Genomic DNA, 17,152 nt, shown 5'->3' with positions numbered 1-17,152 from the left:
GTCTCCCCGACGAGGCTCGACCGGCACAGGCCCTTTTCCCGTGCGCCTGCAAAGCAGCCGGAGCAGCGGGAGGATGCATCCCGGGGCAGCGGGGACATCTTCTGTTGATGCATCTGAAGATGTTCCCCATGAAGACTGAAGAGAAGAAGCTGAGATCTTAAGAAACATGACCGACATGGACATCCAAACCCTCCAGTTTTTGGGTGAGATCTGCCCCGCACCGGCTGCCCTAGCTGCTTGGCCGGCCTCCTGGCACGGGAGCACCCCGGGAGGGACAGACGTGATTCCTGGGGCTCCCGTCTCCGAAGGGCAGGCGCCACGGAGCTGCAGCCTGCTCCGGGGCTGGGAGGAGTCACGCCGGGAACCGAGCGCCCTCCTTATGCAATGTTGGTTTAAAAGCCCCAGCGAGTGCCCTGGCTCCTCGTGGTCCCTGGAGGGGGGTGGCGTGGCCTCGGTCACAGCAGATTCCCCCGGACACCCTCTGCCACGCATCGTTGCAGCAGCGCAGACGCTACCCGGCGGGGCACCGTCGGCAGAGCCCCAGGCGGGCGGCACCGTGGCGGGGACCCTGGTGTCCCTTGCCATGCGGTCGCGGGCGTGCTGTCCAGGCGCTCCCAGCAAAGCGAGAGCACTCCTTTGCAAGCCTGCTGGGGTCCAGGCACGCAGGTGATGCTAATTAAGGAGAGCCAGGATGATTGTCCGTTAGCACCCTGGGCTGGCCCAGCCCTTGCAGGGCTGCCCAAAGCTGGCGTCTAGCCCTCAGCTGGGGTCTCAGGCCTGGGCGGGTGAAGGAGCTGCTCGGTGCACCGAGGCATCGTGCTTTTTCTTTTTTAACTAAAAGGAGCTCTTCCCTCCTTGGCGCATGTCGCTGCCGCGTTGCGTGAGCCTGGATGAGCCAGCGGGCAGCTCCTGCCCGTGGCCGCTGCTTCTGGCCTGCAACCGCGGCTTCGTGCTCGCTGGGGACCTGCTCCGGGTTGGGAGTGGGTGGCTGGCAGACCCCCCGTTTTCTTCCCCTGGGTGCTGGGTTTGGGAGACTGCTTGTGGCCGCGGGAGCCACTGCCCTCGCAGGGCCCGCGTCCTCCTTGCCGAAACGCTGCCTCTCTTCTTTGATGCAGGGCTCCGCTGCCGGACCCAGCCAAGGAGGGACCCACCGCTGCCCCGGAGTGCCTCGCGGCCTGCCGTCTTGTATGGCTTTTTATTCCTATGTGATTATACGTCATGCACTTCATATAGGGATTGAAGCCGTGCAGTACGCCGGGGCCCCGCAGCGGAGAGCGGCCCGCGCGCCGAGGGAGCTGCTGCGGAGGAGCCGCCGGGGCACGCGCCCCGCGAGCTGCGGGGAGGCTGTCTGGAGCAGCGCGCTGGTCCCTGCGGACAGGCAGCTCTCCGGAGTGGTTGTCCCGCGTCCGCGCCGGAGAGGGCCGCGCGGAGCCGGAGCGGCGGCCGAGCGTGGGCCTCGTCACGCGAAGCTCCTCAGGGTTCCTCAGGAGGCCTCAGCCGCTCTCTAAAGGTTTGCGTTAAATCTGCCACATTAGCGGAAACGGTGAAAATTACCCAGCTTGTGGAGGAGATTAAAGGCAGACCCCTTCCGATCACTTCATGAGGAAAGGGCCCCATTAACACCTTGGGAAATATTAGCCATTAATCAGGCTCGGTGCAAAATAAAACTATCCGCGTTTATCATTATTGGATCCTTAATGAAGTGATAATGGGAATGCTGGGGAGCTGTGATATTAATGTCTCCTAAGAGGCGAGAGCAGAGCCAAGGGCAGCAGCCAAGATTTTTAATTTACTGCCAAAAGCTTCCACTGTTAATAGTGTAGTTACTTCTCCTGGCCATTAGCGCTGTTTGGCTACAAGCGCCGCGCTCGGGAGACCGAGCCGGCCCCGAAAGCACCATCGGCTGCGGCTGCTCCATTCGCTGGCCGCCCCGTGCCCCATCTCATGTGCCCACCCTGGTGCCACCGTGGAGAGGGTTTTTACCCATTTGCTTTTCAGGTAAAAAGGGCAGGGACTGCTCCAAACCCAGTGCAGGGACGTCCCCCAGGGTCTCAGCAAGGACGTCATCGCGTATTTGAGTCACTCCTGACGGGCTGTGACAAGCCGGGGCAAAGCCGTCCGTGGCAGGTAAGTGATGCTTGGGTGCAAGCACCATCTAACGAATCCTTGCAAAACCTGCCCAAATTTCCACCGGCTGACGCCCGGCATCTCCTGCTGTCAGCAAAAGGCGTGCGAGCTGGAGGGAGCTGACCTGAGTGTGGACCGTGACACGCAGTTGCGTGCTGAGCCTCACCCGGGGGAGGACCTGGCGCTGGGTTAGCGAGGGGTGCGCAGCCTCCCCGGAGCTGCCTCCCGCAGGAGCGCCTTCCCTCCCTGCGTGGAAGGTGCACGTGGTTCGTCAAAGCAATTAGGCAGCAATGAAGCTTGGATCCAGCCAAGTAGAAGCATCAGAAAAGTATTCCTGTAACCTGGGCGTCCTTGGCCAACATCCCCCCGTCCTGTTATCTCCTCATTAGGAAAGAAGGGACAAGAACAAAACCACGTGTGGAGGCCAAGTGAATGTAGATGTGAAACACGCTTCAAACAGCTCCATCCTTTCAACAGACCTTTTATCAGCCTTCGCTCCCCACAACACAAACTCCTTTTAATCATCAGTGCAAAGCCACTGTTTAGAAAGCAAGGACACTGCTCAGGGTACGCCTGGTATTAACAGCGCAGGCATTTCCCCGGAGGAGCCAGCAAACGCCCGCCCAAGGTCTTCTGAACACGGCTGCCACGCGGCACCAGCGGCAGCCCCGACGGCTAATGCGGCACTCGGCAGTTTTGCGAGGCGGCAGGCGCTGCGGAGGTGGACCCGGACACCAGGCACGGGTCCTCCCAGGGTGATGCTGCTCCTGGCCGGTTTCCCCAGGGAGCCAGGTCCCGAGCTCACACCTCCCGGCGCAGCGTTCCCACCCCAAACTGGGAGCTGGGAGAGGGCAGCAGCACGGGGGTGGCAGCAGGAAGCCTGGGACTGTGACCTCCCCTGTGCCCAGTGAACCCAGCGCCGAGCCAGAGCCGCTGCGGGTTGTCACAGGAGCAGCGTTAGCCAGGACATGCGAACAACATGCTGGGGCCAGGTTTAGGCAGCTATCCTGGCCCCAGACCAGGCGTTTCGGCTGTCTCCTGGAGTCCTTCCCACGCGTCAGCGCAGGCACCTGCGCCTCGGCAGCGCTGGCATGCCGGGCACGCGGCAAAAGCCAAGCAACTTGCTGGCGACCTCCGGAGAAAACGCATGACACGAAGCGGCTTCTTCTGCGCCGCCGCAGCGGCACAGCGAGCTTCGCGGCACTCGGCAGGTCCCTCCCGGCAGCTCTCCGCACAGTTTGCCAGCGTGAGCAAGTCGAGGCACGTTGCAGAAGTTGTTCAGGCTCTGAGAGCAAGTGACGTGCTTGCTAGGTGCTGGCCTAAAAACCAAGCCGGAGGTGTTGCCTCCTCCTTGGAAAGCCACCCTCGGACCCACCCTCGAGCGCACGCAGCGCACCGCTCGGCGACACCGCTGCTCACGGCGTTGGCAGGGTGGTGCGTTTGTGTCACGAGCTCAGATCGGTCCCACGGAGCAGTTCTGGCTGTCTGGAAACAGCCTGAGTCAGTCGTGTCCTGTTAAATCAAGGCTGGATTTCTCCAAAGAGCTCCAGCCCCGCTTAGGCTCCGTAACAAACAGGCAGATTTTCAAAAGGAGCTGAATGTGTTGGGTCACGCTGGCTGCGGAGCCCAAGTCCTTTGAATATGCAGCCAAAGCCGTTGCCGTGCGTGTTGCTACAGGCAGAGCCCTTCCGAAAGGCGGCCCCGCCGCCGGCTGCACGTCCCGGGAAACCTGGCTCGTCTCTGCTCTCCCGCGTCTGGCACTGCAGTAGGTGACGACACGGCAGTCGCTGCAGCGTCACGGGGGGGGTGGCTCGGTGACAAAGCGAGGCTCCCGCAGCGTTGCCCTTTGATCAGCTCCGCAGCGCGGGTCAAGGGAGCGGGGCGGGGAGGCTTCCTCGCCTTTTGTTCCGCAGAATTAGCAGAGGTAATCGGAGTGACGGCGACTTCTGCCGCGGCGGGCGCGGAGGAGAGGTCAGTGGCTCGGGCTGGATGCAGGCTTGTCCTCCAACCACTTGGGAAACACTGCCACGAGCGCCCGTTGCATAGGTGCTGCTGGCACAGAGGCTCTCCCAACAGGGATCAGCCAGGAAAATGTCCCCACGGAGGCGAGGAGGCTGCAGAGGAGGAGAAGGGCTCCTATTCAGACGGCTCTTTGCACCCTTGTGCCTGAGTCGCTCCCTCCTTCCCACGACGCGGGGAGGATGTGCTGCCCTCCGGCACTCGCATCCTGCAGCTGAGCTCACGTGCTGCTCTCGGCTAAAGTGCTCTGCAGCCGCGTTGCTGGGGCTGCGCGTGGCCGGGGGCACGCTGGTGTGGTCACCCCGCCGGCAGTCCCAGCCGCGTGGGCCTTGCCGCTGCTTTGGCATCCTCTGGCCCCGTAACGCACCTCCGCGAACCTGCGAAGCCCCCGCGTGAGCTCCTCGGGAGCTGGGGTGGCTGGAGATGCAGCGCCGCCACGGCCTTGCTTTCCCCACGCCTTTCAGCCCGAGCCGAAGCTGTCACAGCCGTGGTGGCTCTTAGCAGAGACGTGTTAATGCGGCCTCCGTGTCCCTAATGTGGTGCTCTGCTTACCTTTCTTTGATCCCAATTAGAAGAGTTTGACTGTTCCTCATGCTTTTGCTGTGGACATCCTCTCGTGTGTCTAATTAGTGGAGTCCTTCTGTCAAAGGTATTAGTACCTTCAACAGCTAGCCCTGATTTAGGCAGTTTGCATTTGTCTCCAGTGTTAATGCCCTCGTTTACCCTTGGTCCTGGATATCTGTGGAAGGAGCTCTCATGATCTCTCCTTGGCTCTAATTAAAATAGCCTGGATGTCCATGACGTTGGTTCCCGTTAGGCCTGTCACCAGAAGGTGATGTCCACGCTGGACCTGGCTGAAGAAGGTGTAGGAGTCGTTATTGCTGAGGAACGCCTCCGCATCGAGACCCTCCCGGCGCGCCTCCTCCACCAGCTCCGGGCCAGAGAAGGCCCCCGCCGCCGCCGTTGGCCCGTCCTGCCCGTCCGTCCCCCCGCTGAGGAAGACGATCTCGCAGCTGCGCAGGGGGCTGCCGGCCTCCGCGGCCCGCGCTCTGTGCAGCCCCAGCCCCACTCGCAGAGCCAGCTCCTGGTTCCTCCCTCCCTTCCCGCTTCCTTGGAGCCGGACTGTGGTTTCTCCACCGGCCAGGATGCAAACTGCTCTGTCAGGCCCTAATCCTCGCAGGGCCTGCAGAGCCTCAGCAGGGTTCAAACCTGGGATCTCCAGCTCTGCTGCCAGCTGCAGGAGCTTCGCCCTCGCCTCTTCGCTGAGAGGCCCGTCTCCGAGGCCGGCGAAGGCCAGGCAGACCAGCTGGATCAGCTGGCAGTAGAGTGCGGACACGCGGCTGACTTCCCCGCAGATTGCCGCGCTGAGGACCAGAGTCATGTAGCCCAGGTCTTCTGCCTGGCGTTTGGCTTCATCTAAAGCCAGGGCGTTTGACCCGATGATAACGTTGAAGACGTGGGAGTAGTCTTCCGGAGCGGTAGGGCTTGCAGGAGAGCTGGACAGCACTGCTTCCACCGACTTGGGCAGGCTGGTCAGCAGCTCGTATTTGTCCAATATTCGAAGGCAGTCTTGGACGCTGTGGGAGCTGGCTGCGGTGGGCCCGCTTGCTATAATGTCCAGGGGGTCTCCAATCACATCGGAGAGGATGAGGCTCACCACCTACCAAGAGAAATGGCTGTGGATCAATGTGGGAGGCAGAGACAGGTGCCCATGCAAGAGCACAGCCATAAGCGCTGCTCGGAGTTACACCTGCAAAGCAGGTGTCAACGGGGGCAGAATTTGGCCCACTTCGGTTTTAAGGTCCTGCACTTCTTGAACCTGCAGAATTACAATGTCATTCAGTGCCAGACCATCAAACTGGAAAATGTAACCAGTGCCACAGCACTTGCCAAGCTGCCAACCTAGTGTGGGCTCAACCTGGGCGCCAGCGATGGCGTTCGCTGCGGATGCCCCCCAGGTGAGATGAGGGGTCGGACCCGGCCGTGCAAGTACCGCAGGAGTCAGCGCAGCAGTGCACCAGCTGCTCCTAGGTCAGGTTGGGGTCTGCTGACGCTCACTACGTCTGAATTCCCTCTTCCCCACCTCTTTCCCCCTGCGATTTAGTGTCTTCCAGCCAGCGCTGCAGGAGCGTAGGCGTCTGTTCGTTTTGGACAGCAGCTCCAGTAGTTAGCACTGACCGTTCTGGCACTTATGCTCTGTTATATTTTCTTTAGGCATCTGGAGAGGTTACATTTGTCTCAAATTCTGTAAACCTCTGTGAAATCTGAGTTACTTCTACAAAATGACAAGAGAATGATGAGAAACCCAAACCCCGCTGCCCAGAAGAGCCCCCGTGGGCATTGCTAACCATGCTCCACCCCAAACACCCAGCATGGCACGGTGCTTGTGAGCCTGGTGGCATAAAACCACCTGGCCAGTTTTCTCTTCTTGGGTCAGCCTTGCTGAAACTTCTTGCAAGTGCAGGTGAACCCTCTTTCTCCCTTTTGCGTGACTTCCCTGGCTTTGAACAAAATGCTCCAAACCTTTGCAGTCCCTTCTGGGTGAGCGCGGGTTTCTGCCTGGGGAGACACCCTGCGCGTTACCTGTGCGGGGTACGCGAGCCGGGCCAGCCCTCCGCCCTTCAGCAAGGACAGGGCCTTGCGGACCGTGTTCAGCTCCTGTATGGCAGCTCCTCTGGAAGCCAGCATCTTCGTGAGCTTCTCCTTCTCCTCGAGTTGGACCGGCGGGGTAGGAGCGGGCAGCAGGGCCGAGCCACCTCCTAGGAGGCAGAAGAGAGGGCAGGGCCTGAGCGTGCTTTGCAGCAGGGCGGGGGGAAACCTGGGCTCTCCGGGGCCAGCTGACCCCTGAGCAGGGGCACCCGTTCCTCTCTGCTCAGCCGTCTGCGGAGGAAACGCGGAGGTGTCGGGGAGCTGCCTTAACATCTCTGCAAAATGATTTCTTCCCCAACAGGCCTGAGTCGCCGCTGCCCCGTGCTGTCTGCAGCCAGCTAAAACCTCCCAGCACAGGGTCATGCGCGCCTGCGATGCCGGTGAGGCCGCAGGTCCGGCAGGTACCGTGCCCCCCACGTCGGGCTGCTGCCGTGCCCCCGGGCTGCCGAGCGGGGCCGCGGGCTCGGTGACTCACACAGCCGGCGGCTCGAGCAGATGGCGACGCTGCCTGCTTTGCTGGCTCCGTTGGGTCAGGGCAGCGCAGAAAAGCACCAGCTACGGCTGCAGCAAGACGGGGACCTGCGGAGCTGCACCGATCGAGGCCGGCGAGGAAGGAAAGGGGGAGAGAGGAGCACAGCAGATAAAGTGCCCCCAGATGCCGGGGTGATGGCCTCATCACAGGGAATGCTGTCGGGCGACCTGGTACAATTGGGCATCGGAAAGCCAAAAGGAGGCAAAAAAGAGGTTAGAAGGGAAAAGCGAAATGGAGGGAAATATAGATTAGGCGTGAGCGCTGAGCAGAGGGTGCAGGCGTGCGAAAGTACAGCTGAAACCTGCCATGAAAGGGCAAAGGCTGCTCAGCGCTTTGAGGCAAACCAGCATCAATAAAACATGATGAGCAAGAAAAAGAAAAAAGCAAAGGCCCATGTTTCAATCGATAGCCAGGAATAGGGCTGAGCGGGGGAGCAGTGGGGGCCCGGCTGCCACGTGGGAGGAGGGAGCTGCATCCGTGGGGCGATTGGGCTGCAGGGGGATCGGGACAGGGGGACGAGGGGCAGCATCAGCAGCAGGGTCCCTCAGCCGCCGGGATGCCCCGGCTACCTGAGATGAGCACGAGGAGCAGGTCGTTGGCGGCCAGGCCCTCGGCCAGCTCCCGGATGGCGTTGGCTCCTCGCAGGGCCTCCTGGTCGGGCAGGTTGTTCTTGGCGCCTTCGATGACCTCGATCCTGCTGTGCGGCCTCGGCAGCATGTCCCTGCGGGGTGCGGAGAGGCGGTTGCGTCCCCGATGCCTGCACCCGCCCGGGTGGCCCCCGCTCACCCAGCCGGGAAATGGGGCTGGGGGGGGGCACAGCGCATGGCTGGGGGGCAGGTGGGGGGCCTGTGGCAAGTGTCTCTCCACTGGGACATGCTGGAGGGCCACAGCCAGGGCAGTGTGGTGGGCTGGGGGGGTTCACAGCAACACCCTGCGGAGGATGAATCTGGCAGCCTCCCCCCCAGGCTCCCCGGGCACAGGCTCCTTACCGCATCCCCGCTCGCCGCAGGCTCTCCTGGATGCCCAGCGGCACACTGACGATCCCCCGCGCCAGGTGCTCCCCCAGGATGTCTTCCGCTGCTGCGGCCATCCCCAGCACGGCTTTGCCGAAGCCCACCAGGTAGAGGTTCCCCTCCAGCGGGAAGGCCCGGCCCTTCACCAGCAGGCGAGGGTGCCCATCCGCCTGCAGCGTCACGGCCCTCCGGAGCATGGGGGCCGGCCGGACCGTGCCCACCGCGCTGCGGAAGAGGGCCAGCGCGTGCTCGCGGAGCGACATGCTGCCGGGGCCGGCTGGGCCGCCCGTGCGCTCCCACCTGCGAGGGAAAGCAAGCGTTGTCACGGGCTGAGAGACGGCTGTCACTGGGACACACGCGGACCACGGGGCTCCAGGTCCCTTTTCCGCTACAGGAACCGTGGGAGCTGCTCTCCGTCCTGCAGAGAGCAGGGAGTCGGGGTGGAACAGCTTTTTGCTGCATTAACTCCCTTCCCGGTGCTCCAAACACTGACCTCCGCCCCGCCATGCCGTGCTCCCCGCTCCTTCGCCCGGGCACAGGCTTTGGAGGAGCGATGGGCTTGCTGGTCACCTCATCCCATACTGGTGGCGACCACAGGAGAGGCCCGTAAGGAGGTTTCCCCACCAAACAGCATATCAGCACTAGGCTGCATTCCCCTCTATTTTTTATCCCTCTCATTAGCCATTAAAATCACATTTTGAGCCCAAATAGGACCTCAGAGCCAGGCTGAGTTCCCAGCTGCGCCTGCGAAAGCCTGTTTGAGCTGGTCCCCGGTAAGTATTAGTGTTTGAGCTGGTCCCCGGTAAGTATTAGCGCTCTAGGCAGTAGCTCCGAGCACGGACAGAAGAACCGCAGCTGCTCGAGGGCGGCCGCTCGTGCTGCCGGAGGAAGGCAGTCCCTGCCGGGGCTCAGGTGTCGCCATCCCCGCCACCGCCGCACACAGCGTTTCTCCCTCCCGCCGCTGACCGGCAGCGAGCTCACTGCTGGCCCCGCGGTGCCGGAGATCCCTGCGATCTGCATGTCTCCAGCTCCTGGCAATTAGGGCAGGGTGCTGTGGGGCTGGGGCAGCCCCCCACAGCACACGCAGGCAAATTACCTGCCGGCTAATGCTCCCCCTGGCAAAGGGGTGGCTTTTGGGCACGGCCGGTGGCTGCCTCCTCTTTGGGGCGAGCTCCCGAGTCCAGAGGTCTCTCTGCCCTGTCTCCCGCAGCATCGGGAGGTGTTAATCATTAAGCCAAACTTTGCAACAGCTCCTCTGGGTCTGGATCGGCCTCATTTTGCTGCGGTGACAGGGGACAGACCCAAAGGCTGGGTAGAAGCCTCCATGCAAGCACCTCCTCAGCTTGGATGTGCTATGAGATCTAGTGAGAAACGCGCTTGCAGATAGAGCATGTGGTGGGTCACACGTTTGCAAAAGAAAACAATGACTCAATGCTTAGGAGAAACACATCTTAAAGGCAAAACCCAGGGTAGCTAAACCACCTATCCAAACTCCCTTTGGACAGTGCTCGGAAGGACTGACTTGTTCAGTCATGAGGAAAGATGGGAATAAAGGAGAGGGTGTCCTTCCCAGTTTGTTACCGGAGTCCTAAACCTCGTGGCAGCCGGCGCTCCAAGCAGTTTGAACCCCTGAAGCGGAGCCCTCTGACACCCAGGCGAGGGGAAGTGGGTGCAACCCGACCTGCACCGGGGCTCCGGTCCCCTGCGCCCCCCGGCACCTCCGCTCGGCTCTGCGCGGAGTCGCTACCTCCGGAGGCGCCGCGGCAGGCGGGAGCCGTTCGGCAGCAGTGCTCTCCTCCCGGAGCTGGAAAAATAAACGCCAGCTTAATTCATCCCGCACTTGTGGACACGCTGCTAATGCTTGCTCTGGAAAGCAGTGCAGTGCAAAAACAGGCGGGTAATCTGTCAAGGCCTGATCCAGCTGTGGGTGCTGCGTCCCTCCACTGCTTCTGCAGATTTTAGGGCTCACCGTCTGCACAGCAGCCCTGATGCTGATCTCGGGTTCAGGTGTAAATGCAGAGTAATCTCCTCCCCCCCCCCCCCCTCCCGCAGTCGGCGGCGGTTCCAGCTTTGCGCCGACACGGGGCGAGCCGCGTTTGGCACGTACCCATCAGCTCTGGCGCGCTCAGCGTGCGGCTCCGCTCGCTGTCAGCTCCGATTAGGCGCAGCGGGCGCTCCAGCGGCTCCCCTTGCAACGGGGGTGCTGCTCATGATGTCGCAAATCCACTTTTGTGTAATTTATTTATACGATCTCAGGCACCGGGTACTAAATGTCACTAGGGAGCAGCCATAAATCAGGGCTATGAAATCCACGGCAGATATTAAAAAATAAAATTCTTACTCATTTCACTCAGGCTTCAAAAACAAGATCAAGGGAAGAGAACATCACCCCACACCCATGCACAGGCAGTCTTGGAAAGAAAAATAATCCAAATGGCAGCTCCCAGACTACTGCCAGGGATGGTGGGTCTAGAAGTAATGCAATTGCCAGAGTTAGCTGCTCTGTCTAGCACATGGGGAAATTACAGTCTCACATCCCTGCTTTCTCCTCTCCCCACGGCTGGCTGGGAGAAATCTGGGCTAGGAAAAGGGGCTGGCGATGTGACTCACATTGCATCGCGCACCAGCTCATCTGAGTCTCCCAGGTCCCTGGGGAACTCACAGAGCGATGAACAAACCCTCTTCCATATGGACATGAAGCCGCATGCTATAGGTACTAGAGGGGCTCAGATTTTACACCACCCCTTTTTTGTCCCCGCTCAGGACAATTTGGGGTTGGAGTATACCATTTTGGAAAGTTTTCCAAAAGTTCACATTAACTTTAGGAGGAAACTGGTGCTGAGAATTGCCTGTTCCAAAAAGACAGGAGAACAGCAAGGGTTTTGGATTAATCCCTTTTAAATGAAAACTCCCTCAGCTTTTGTTAATGAATAATGTTTGCTATCTACATACTCGTTTGCATGCATTACCATCATAAGCGCTAGTGCCCTTTCTTCATAGGGCTCCTCCTAAGGCTGCAGTAACTTCCACTGTTAACTCTCACAGCTAAAGGCAGCAATAACCTAGCTCCTAATTTTCACCTTCTCTGGGAAAGAGGGAGGGAGAGGAGCTGGACTGTGATAAAATACAGGCAAAATACTTGTTTGCATTATCTTTCATTAACTTTTTAATTAAAGCAATTCTGCAGGCAAGGAGCCAAAGTCAGAGGCAGACAGAAACAATCCAGCACCAGGGGCAGAAACATGGTAAGCTGCCAGGTAAATTGGATGGTGGCATGAGACCAAAGGCACAGACACAGGGAGGCACAGTCTGAGCCATAAGCTTGGACTCCCACTGTGGAGGAAGACAGTGCACAAATGAGCTGGCTGTGCCTACGCAATGAGAAAAATGAGCCAGCCCTTCGCTCCACAGCAGGTATTTGAAAGTCAGAAAAATACTCCCTTCCAGGGGTCAGTCTGCCGTCGCTGGGCAGAGCTGAGTTATTCCTGGTACTGTGTTTGGAGGGTTTTTTTCAGGAGTTTGTATCATGGACTTGTGGGTTTTTTTTAAAGTCAGAGCAATAGGGCTTGCTGCAGGCTGATCCAATCACACATCCCCATGGGAAAACGTGCCGCAAGGTCCAAGGACGCTGAATATTAATGTGCCGGGAAGTTCAATTTAGCTGACATCTTCCTGGATCCAAGTTAGTTTCTTCTTAACGTCACTGGGATTTCTCTGGATTTCCCCCCGTGTGGCAATGACTGGTGGCTGGTCCACCATGTACAAAGCCCCAAATCCCTGAGGGGACCAGAAATAACTTGAGATGGCATTGGATCAAACCCCAGCTGTTCAAGCATAATTTGAGCTCATGGTATAGAAGACAGATTACATCCCTGTTACAGAAGTAAAATAGCAGTTATAGCAAGTCTTAGCAGAGTCTCCTGCTACTCGTTTTTCTTGCTACATGACTCTCTTCTGGCCTCCTGGTACCTAAATTACCATTAGACTCACCAAGGCTTAACTCTTCCATTTTTCATGCATTATCATGGGAGTTTACCTATGAAGTACAACAGAGTCCAGATTTTACTGCATTTAACTCCCATGTTCCCACTTACTGATACATCTTTTCTATCACTCGATATATCAAATTTAATTTGCTCGGTGAGCCTTGCTCAAACTCAAACTTGCTGCCCCAGATGGTCCCAAAAGCATTATCAGAAAGTTTGCTGGGAGATGCACAGGACCCAGGAGGAAAACAAGGAGATGAAGGTTTGTTCCAAGTGACTATTCCAGGAGGATTAGATGGGGGATTTTTCAAGACTAATCTCTTTAAATGAAAATTTTAGAATTTGATTATTTTTTTAATCCGCACACAGATTTGCATAAAATTACCACACTGTCTCATTCGCACTTTGTGAAAGATAAAATATCTGCAGGTGGGATGGACCAACTGATCACTGCTCAGATATGACGAGTCCCGTGCACAAGCGGGTGTGCAGGGATGGGGGACAGGTCCCTTCCCCTCTGTTCCCTGTGGCACTCCTGCAGCGGTCACTGGGAGAGAGAGTGAGGGTGGACAGAAGGGGTACAATTAGACCGGAGAGCTCCATAGCAGGTTTGCCAGGCAGGCAAGGGAGAAAGGATGGAGTCCGAGTACCTTAGTTCAAGAATACGCTGAGCTCTGGAAAGCCAGGGGTCCTGATTTCCAATACACTGTTTTCTGTATGTTTCTTGGAAAAGAAATATGTTGCTCTCATGACTGATTTACTCACCAGGAAAGTGTCAACAGGGTCTCTTTGCCTTTGATGGGGAATGTAGCCTAAAGCCAAACATAGGGAAGATAAGTGTTCTGTTCAGCATTTTATATAACTATAGATCAGCTTCATTAGTAAAAGAATTAACTGTATTTGACATATGCATCTTACTAGTTTTTCTAGGTCACACTCCCTTCACTCCCTATATACCTTTTGGAAATGATTTTCCCATGTGCTGGGGATTGTAGGGAAGAAAAATTTTTGACTAGAAAAATCCTTCTGTAGTTGAGTGCAGAACAGCACTACCCTGAAGCCAAGTCCATGCCAAGTCTACTTCCTTTCATGCTGCAATTTCTCAAGCTCCCTATTCTGAGTCAAATTGCAATCAAAGTTGACAGTCATTTAAAATACAGAGAAGGATCATAGTACTCTAGAGAAGATGAAAAGTTGCCAGCCTTGAGGACTGGAATAATAGAAAGGGGGTGAAATTCAGTACTGCAAAATACAAGGTCATGCTCTTTGGGATTAATAGCAAAAATTTATGAGCTCTTCAGTTGGAAATGACATAAGAGGAGAAAGAGCCAGGAATATTAATCAGTCACAGGATTACAATTATAGCTGCCTTCTAGGCTGAGACGACTGGCTATGGGAGCAAGGGGAGAGTGGCAGATGTAGTCTACCTTGACTTCAGTGAGGTTTGTGACACTATTCTCATTAGCAAGCTGAAAAAGTGCAGGTTGGGCAAACACATTGCTAGACTGGCTAAAAAGCAGCTCAGCCACCGGGTTCAGAAGGTAGAAATCAGTGGCTCAGTGTCCAGCTGACAGCTCGTAATGAACAGGGAGGCCCTGAGTCAATACTGGGGGTCCGTGTCTCCCCCCACAGCTTCTTCAGTGACCTGGAGAGTAGTACAGAGTGCATCCTCAGTAGTTTTGTGGAGGACACTATTTTGGGGGGAGTGCTGACACACCGAATGGGGGAACAACCTTCCAGGGGAACTGGCGTAAACTTGAGGACAGGGCCAACAGAAACCTTGTGATGTGCAGCAAGGAGAAGTGGGAAGTTTCGCAGCTGGGACGGGATCCCATGCCTTAGAGCAGGCTGGGAACGGATGGCTGAGTAGCAGCCCTGCTGACAGGGAGCAGGGGGGTCAGGGCGAACATCAAGGGAATATGAGCAACCAGTGTGCTCTCCTTGCAAGTAAGTCATGCTGTGGACTTGGCTACATTAGGAGGCGTGCAGCCAGCAGATCAAAGGGAGTTATTTTTCAGCTGTACTCAGTGCTGGCGAGGCCGTACCTGCAATACTGTGGCCAGTTCAAGAGGGGTATTGAGTAACCACAGGGTGTCTGGTGGAAGGCTGTCAGGATGATTATGGGACTGGGGCACATGGTCTGTAGAGAGCTAGGCTTTTTTAATACAACAAAGAGAAGGCTAATGAGCAACCTAATAGCAGCTACAACTACTGAACTACTCGAAGGGGTGGCTACAAAGACAATGGAGATGAACTGTTTTTGTTAGTGGTAGATGATCTAGAAAAGGGCGATAGCCACAATTTGCAACTCAAAACTTTCAGTTTGGGCATTAGCAAAAAGTTCTTTACTGAGAGGGTTGCACAGCATCGGAACAGGCCACCCAGAGGGGTTGTGGTCTCCATCCCTGGAGGTTTTGAGGACTTGGCTAGACAAAGCCATGGCCACTTGTGTTAGTGATAGTCCTGCCCTGAACAGAAGAGTGGACTAGGGAAGCACGGGACTGTTTGTATTGCGCAGGTTATGTTACAGTGGTAGGTAATACATAAATGCATAGGTAGAATCACTGCATTTGATCAATATTACTCAAGCAGCAATTAAACCTCTCTTCTATTAGCTAGTTTTGCAGGGGCATTATCCATAATTCCTACATAATGTGACATTTTGCTAGAAGATCCAATTATCCTGCCAGATAAATTCCAGCTTGGTATAAACTGACAAACTAAGTTCCAATGATTAGGAAGAAAAGCAGAAGAAATAATAAAAAGGGGGGTGACTAAATATAAAATCAATAACCCACAGCGTTATACAACTCTAAAACTTGGCTAAGTATTGTAGGTGTTTTGAAGTAAGTTGTCTTATGATGGTATCGATGAGTCACCTTCTGGGCCCACATGAGATAAACCAGGCTTTGATCTTGCAATTTACAGTGTGCAGGAGGAATGCCATTCTGCGCTTTTCTAACATCTTTCATTACCTGAAAATATATTTTAGGGTTTGAGCTGACCTGTAATGGAGTAGCTGACCCTGACGCCCTCAGGAGTAATGAAGGCGTCTTTTGTTGAGTCTTCCTAGACTCCGGTGTTAAAAGCTTCTATTCATTTCAGAATAAAGCTTGTTGAATCATTCTGGCCGGCCAGTCTGATCAGAATATAAAAGAGTGAACTGGACTAGAAGTGATCTAAATCTGTAATGGTGAGCTGTAGTAAACAAATTGTAAGATCAAGTAAGCACAGAAAAGACTTCTGCTTTACTAAATGAAATATATGCACATGCAATAATTAACCATATTTGAATGACATGTAAACAGACCTTCGACAATACTTCCCAGACTTACTGTTGTTTGACCACAGGAGGGCAATATTATTCTAAAAGCAGAACCAAACTGTTCTGAAGACTATGAAAGGAAAATGCAGTTAACATGTATGAAGGCATCTAGGGTTTACGTTTCTTTCTTTTGATTCTAAGCTCCTTGGGGACCGAAATAATGAAAGGTTGGGTGTTCTCCTAAAATTAAAATATCAGGTTGCTGGAAATTTTAATGGGGAAATTTCAAAGATTCTCACAGCTATTGCTAGACTCCAGGAATAATTCTTTAAGATGTGAGAAGTATAAAAGCATGAACATAGAACCTGACATCAAGGTTCACAAAAGCAAGAAAGCAATTTCAATGCATTTTTATAGGAGCACATGCCTCAAAACCCAAGACACCTTGAAAATTCCTTAAGAGTGTGCCACTCATCTCCATCTGAAGTCCTGTGCCTTCAACTGATATAGCACTGGCATTTCTCTAATACCGCTGGAAGGCCAGTTCTTAGATGAAAAAATTGAGGGAAATAAAGCAATGTATAACACTTAAAGTGGAAAAAGAACAAAAGAATGAGAAAAATATCATCACTGTGTATTTTAAAGGAAAGGAGATTCTGGTCTCACGATGGGTGTAGATAAGTATGAGAACCAACTCTTAAAGTCAAGGAACTGTGCTCCTGGTTAGATTTGAGTCCTACTGCCTGGGAAGCAGGATCCCTGGGGAGAAGCACTCCTGAATTGTCCCCGCAGGTAAATAATGGGGATTGCTGAGGCGGTGGTATAGGCACCCTGAGCACCCGAAATCCTGTTTCCTCACTAATAGCAGGCAGAACAAAACAGAACAAAAACCATAGGGAAAAATGCATGTAAAATACCGAAGCTGGCATATTATCTGTAGATTAAAACCGCTTCACGGCTTTCTGGACAGTGTCAAGCTGTGCTCAGTCTGCTGAAGTTGCCACGCTCACAATCATTAATTTTGCACCTGTTTTACCCACAAAACCCACAGTGTGGCTGCAGCTTCATTTTATGTTTTTAAGACAGTATCAGGCCAGAAACCCGCCATCACGTCCGGAGCGCGATGGGAGCTGCTCCCCGCGGGATGAGGGGACGCACAAGCAGATCGCGACAGCAAGGTCGGGGCTGCTATCGCCGGGGGTTAGCCGAAGCTCACGGCGGGCTGTAATTTCGCCCGCGGCGCGGTAATTTTCCCCTGGAGCAGGGCAGCCGGGCGAGGCAGAGCGGCGAGACGGAGCACAGCAGGGTGTTAGTGTGCAAGCAACGGAGCGCCATACGCACCCGCGGGCCTTCCCCGGCGCGGCCGGCAGTGTCCCACCCCCGGCAAGGCGGCCGGCCTGCCGGGGCAGCGGGAAGTGACGTCTGCGGCGGCGCGGCCCGCTCGGCAGCCCAACGTCACGCCATCGGTCAATGCTGGGCCTGGCCCGCCGGGCAGGCCCAGGCGGGGCGCGACGCCAGCCCGGCCCCACGCGCTGCCCCGGCTCGGAGTCCGTCACGCGCT

General features: G+C 55.8%; 1 protein-coding gene and 1 long non-coding RNA gene across 5 annotated transcripts; one reads left to right on the top strand and one right to left on the bottom strand.

Annotated features, from left to right (window-relative positions):
- The first annotated feature begins 1,203 nt into the window (after positions 1–1,203).
- Positions 1,204–7,710, top strand: LOC135329648 (uncharacterized). Its single transcript, XR_010391197.1, has 2 exons — positions 1,204–1,510; positions 1,999–7,710. It is a non-coding gene; the product is annotated as an uncharacterized LOC135329648 (long non-coding RNA).
- Positions 2,592–17,072, bottom strand: GLYCTK (glycerate kinase). 4 transcript variants are annotated; one of them, XM_064518715.1, is made up of 6 exons: positions 16,933–17,072; positions 12,977–13,138; positions 8,317–8,640; positions 7,897–8,048; positions 6,730–6,905; positions 2,592–5,806 (listed from the first exon to the last, which is right to left on the bottom strand). In XM_064518715.1, the coding sequence occupies exons 3-6, from the start codon at positions 8,601–8,603 to the stop codon at positions 4,901–4,903; spliced, it is 1,521 nt and encodes a 506-aa protein (XP_064374785.1). In that variant the 5' UTR covers positions 8,604–8,640; positions 12,977–13,138; positions 16,933–17,072; the 3' UTR covers positions 2,592–4,900. The 4 variants fall into 4 exon arrangements, 3 of the variants coding, with proteins under 3 accessions (XP_064374785.1, XP_025962313.2, XP_064374786.1); XM_026106528.2 differs by having other exon boundaries at positions 13,092–13,138; XM_064518716.1 differs by lacking the exon at positions 12,977–13,138 and having other exon boundaries at positions 16,933–17,040.
- Between the last annotated feature and the right edge of the window lie 80 nt (positions 17,073–17,152).

The sequence above is a fragment of the Dromaius novaehollandiae genome, chromosome 12 (assembly GCF_036370855.1).
Source record: "Dromaius novaehollandiae isolate bDroNov1 chromosome 12, bDroNov1.hap1, whole genome shotgun sequence".
NCBI classification, from domain to species: domain Eukaryota; kingdom Metazoa; phylum Chordata; class Aves; order Casuariiformes; family Dromaiidae; genus Dromaius; species Dromaius novaehollandiae.
The sequence above is the reverse complement of the archived record's forward strand: the minus strand, read 5'-3'. Positions and strand labels throughout refer to the sequence as shown.

What these genes read in the sequence shown, in the direction of transcription:
- GLYCTK (XM_064518715.1), bottom strand. Translation starts at nt 8,603, where the DNA reads ATGTCGCTCCGCGAGCACGCGCTGGCCCTCTTCCGCAGCGCGGTGGGC. An exon ending in GCTCCTCGTGCTCATCTCAG is followed by an intron (nt 6,906 to 7,896) that starts GTAGCCGGGGCA and finishes TCTGCCTCCTAG; the next exon opens with GAGGTGGCTCGGCCCTGCTG. An exon ending in GGCTCGCGTACCCCGCACAG is followed by an intron (nt 5,807 to 6,729) that starts GTAACGCGCAGG and finishes TTCTCTTGGTAG; the next exon opens with GTGGTGAGCCTCATCCTCTC.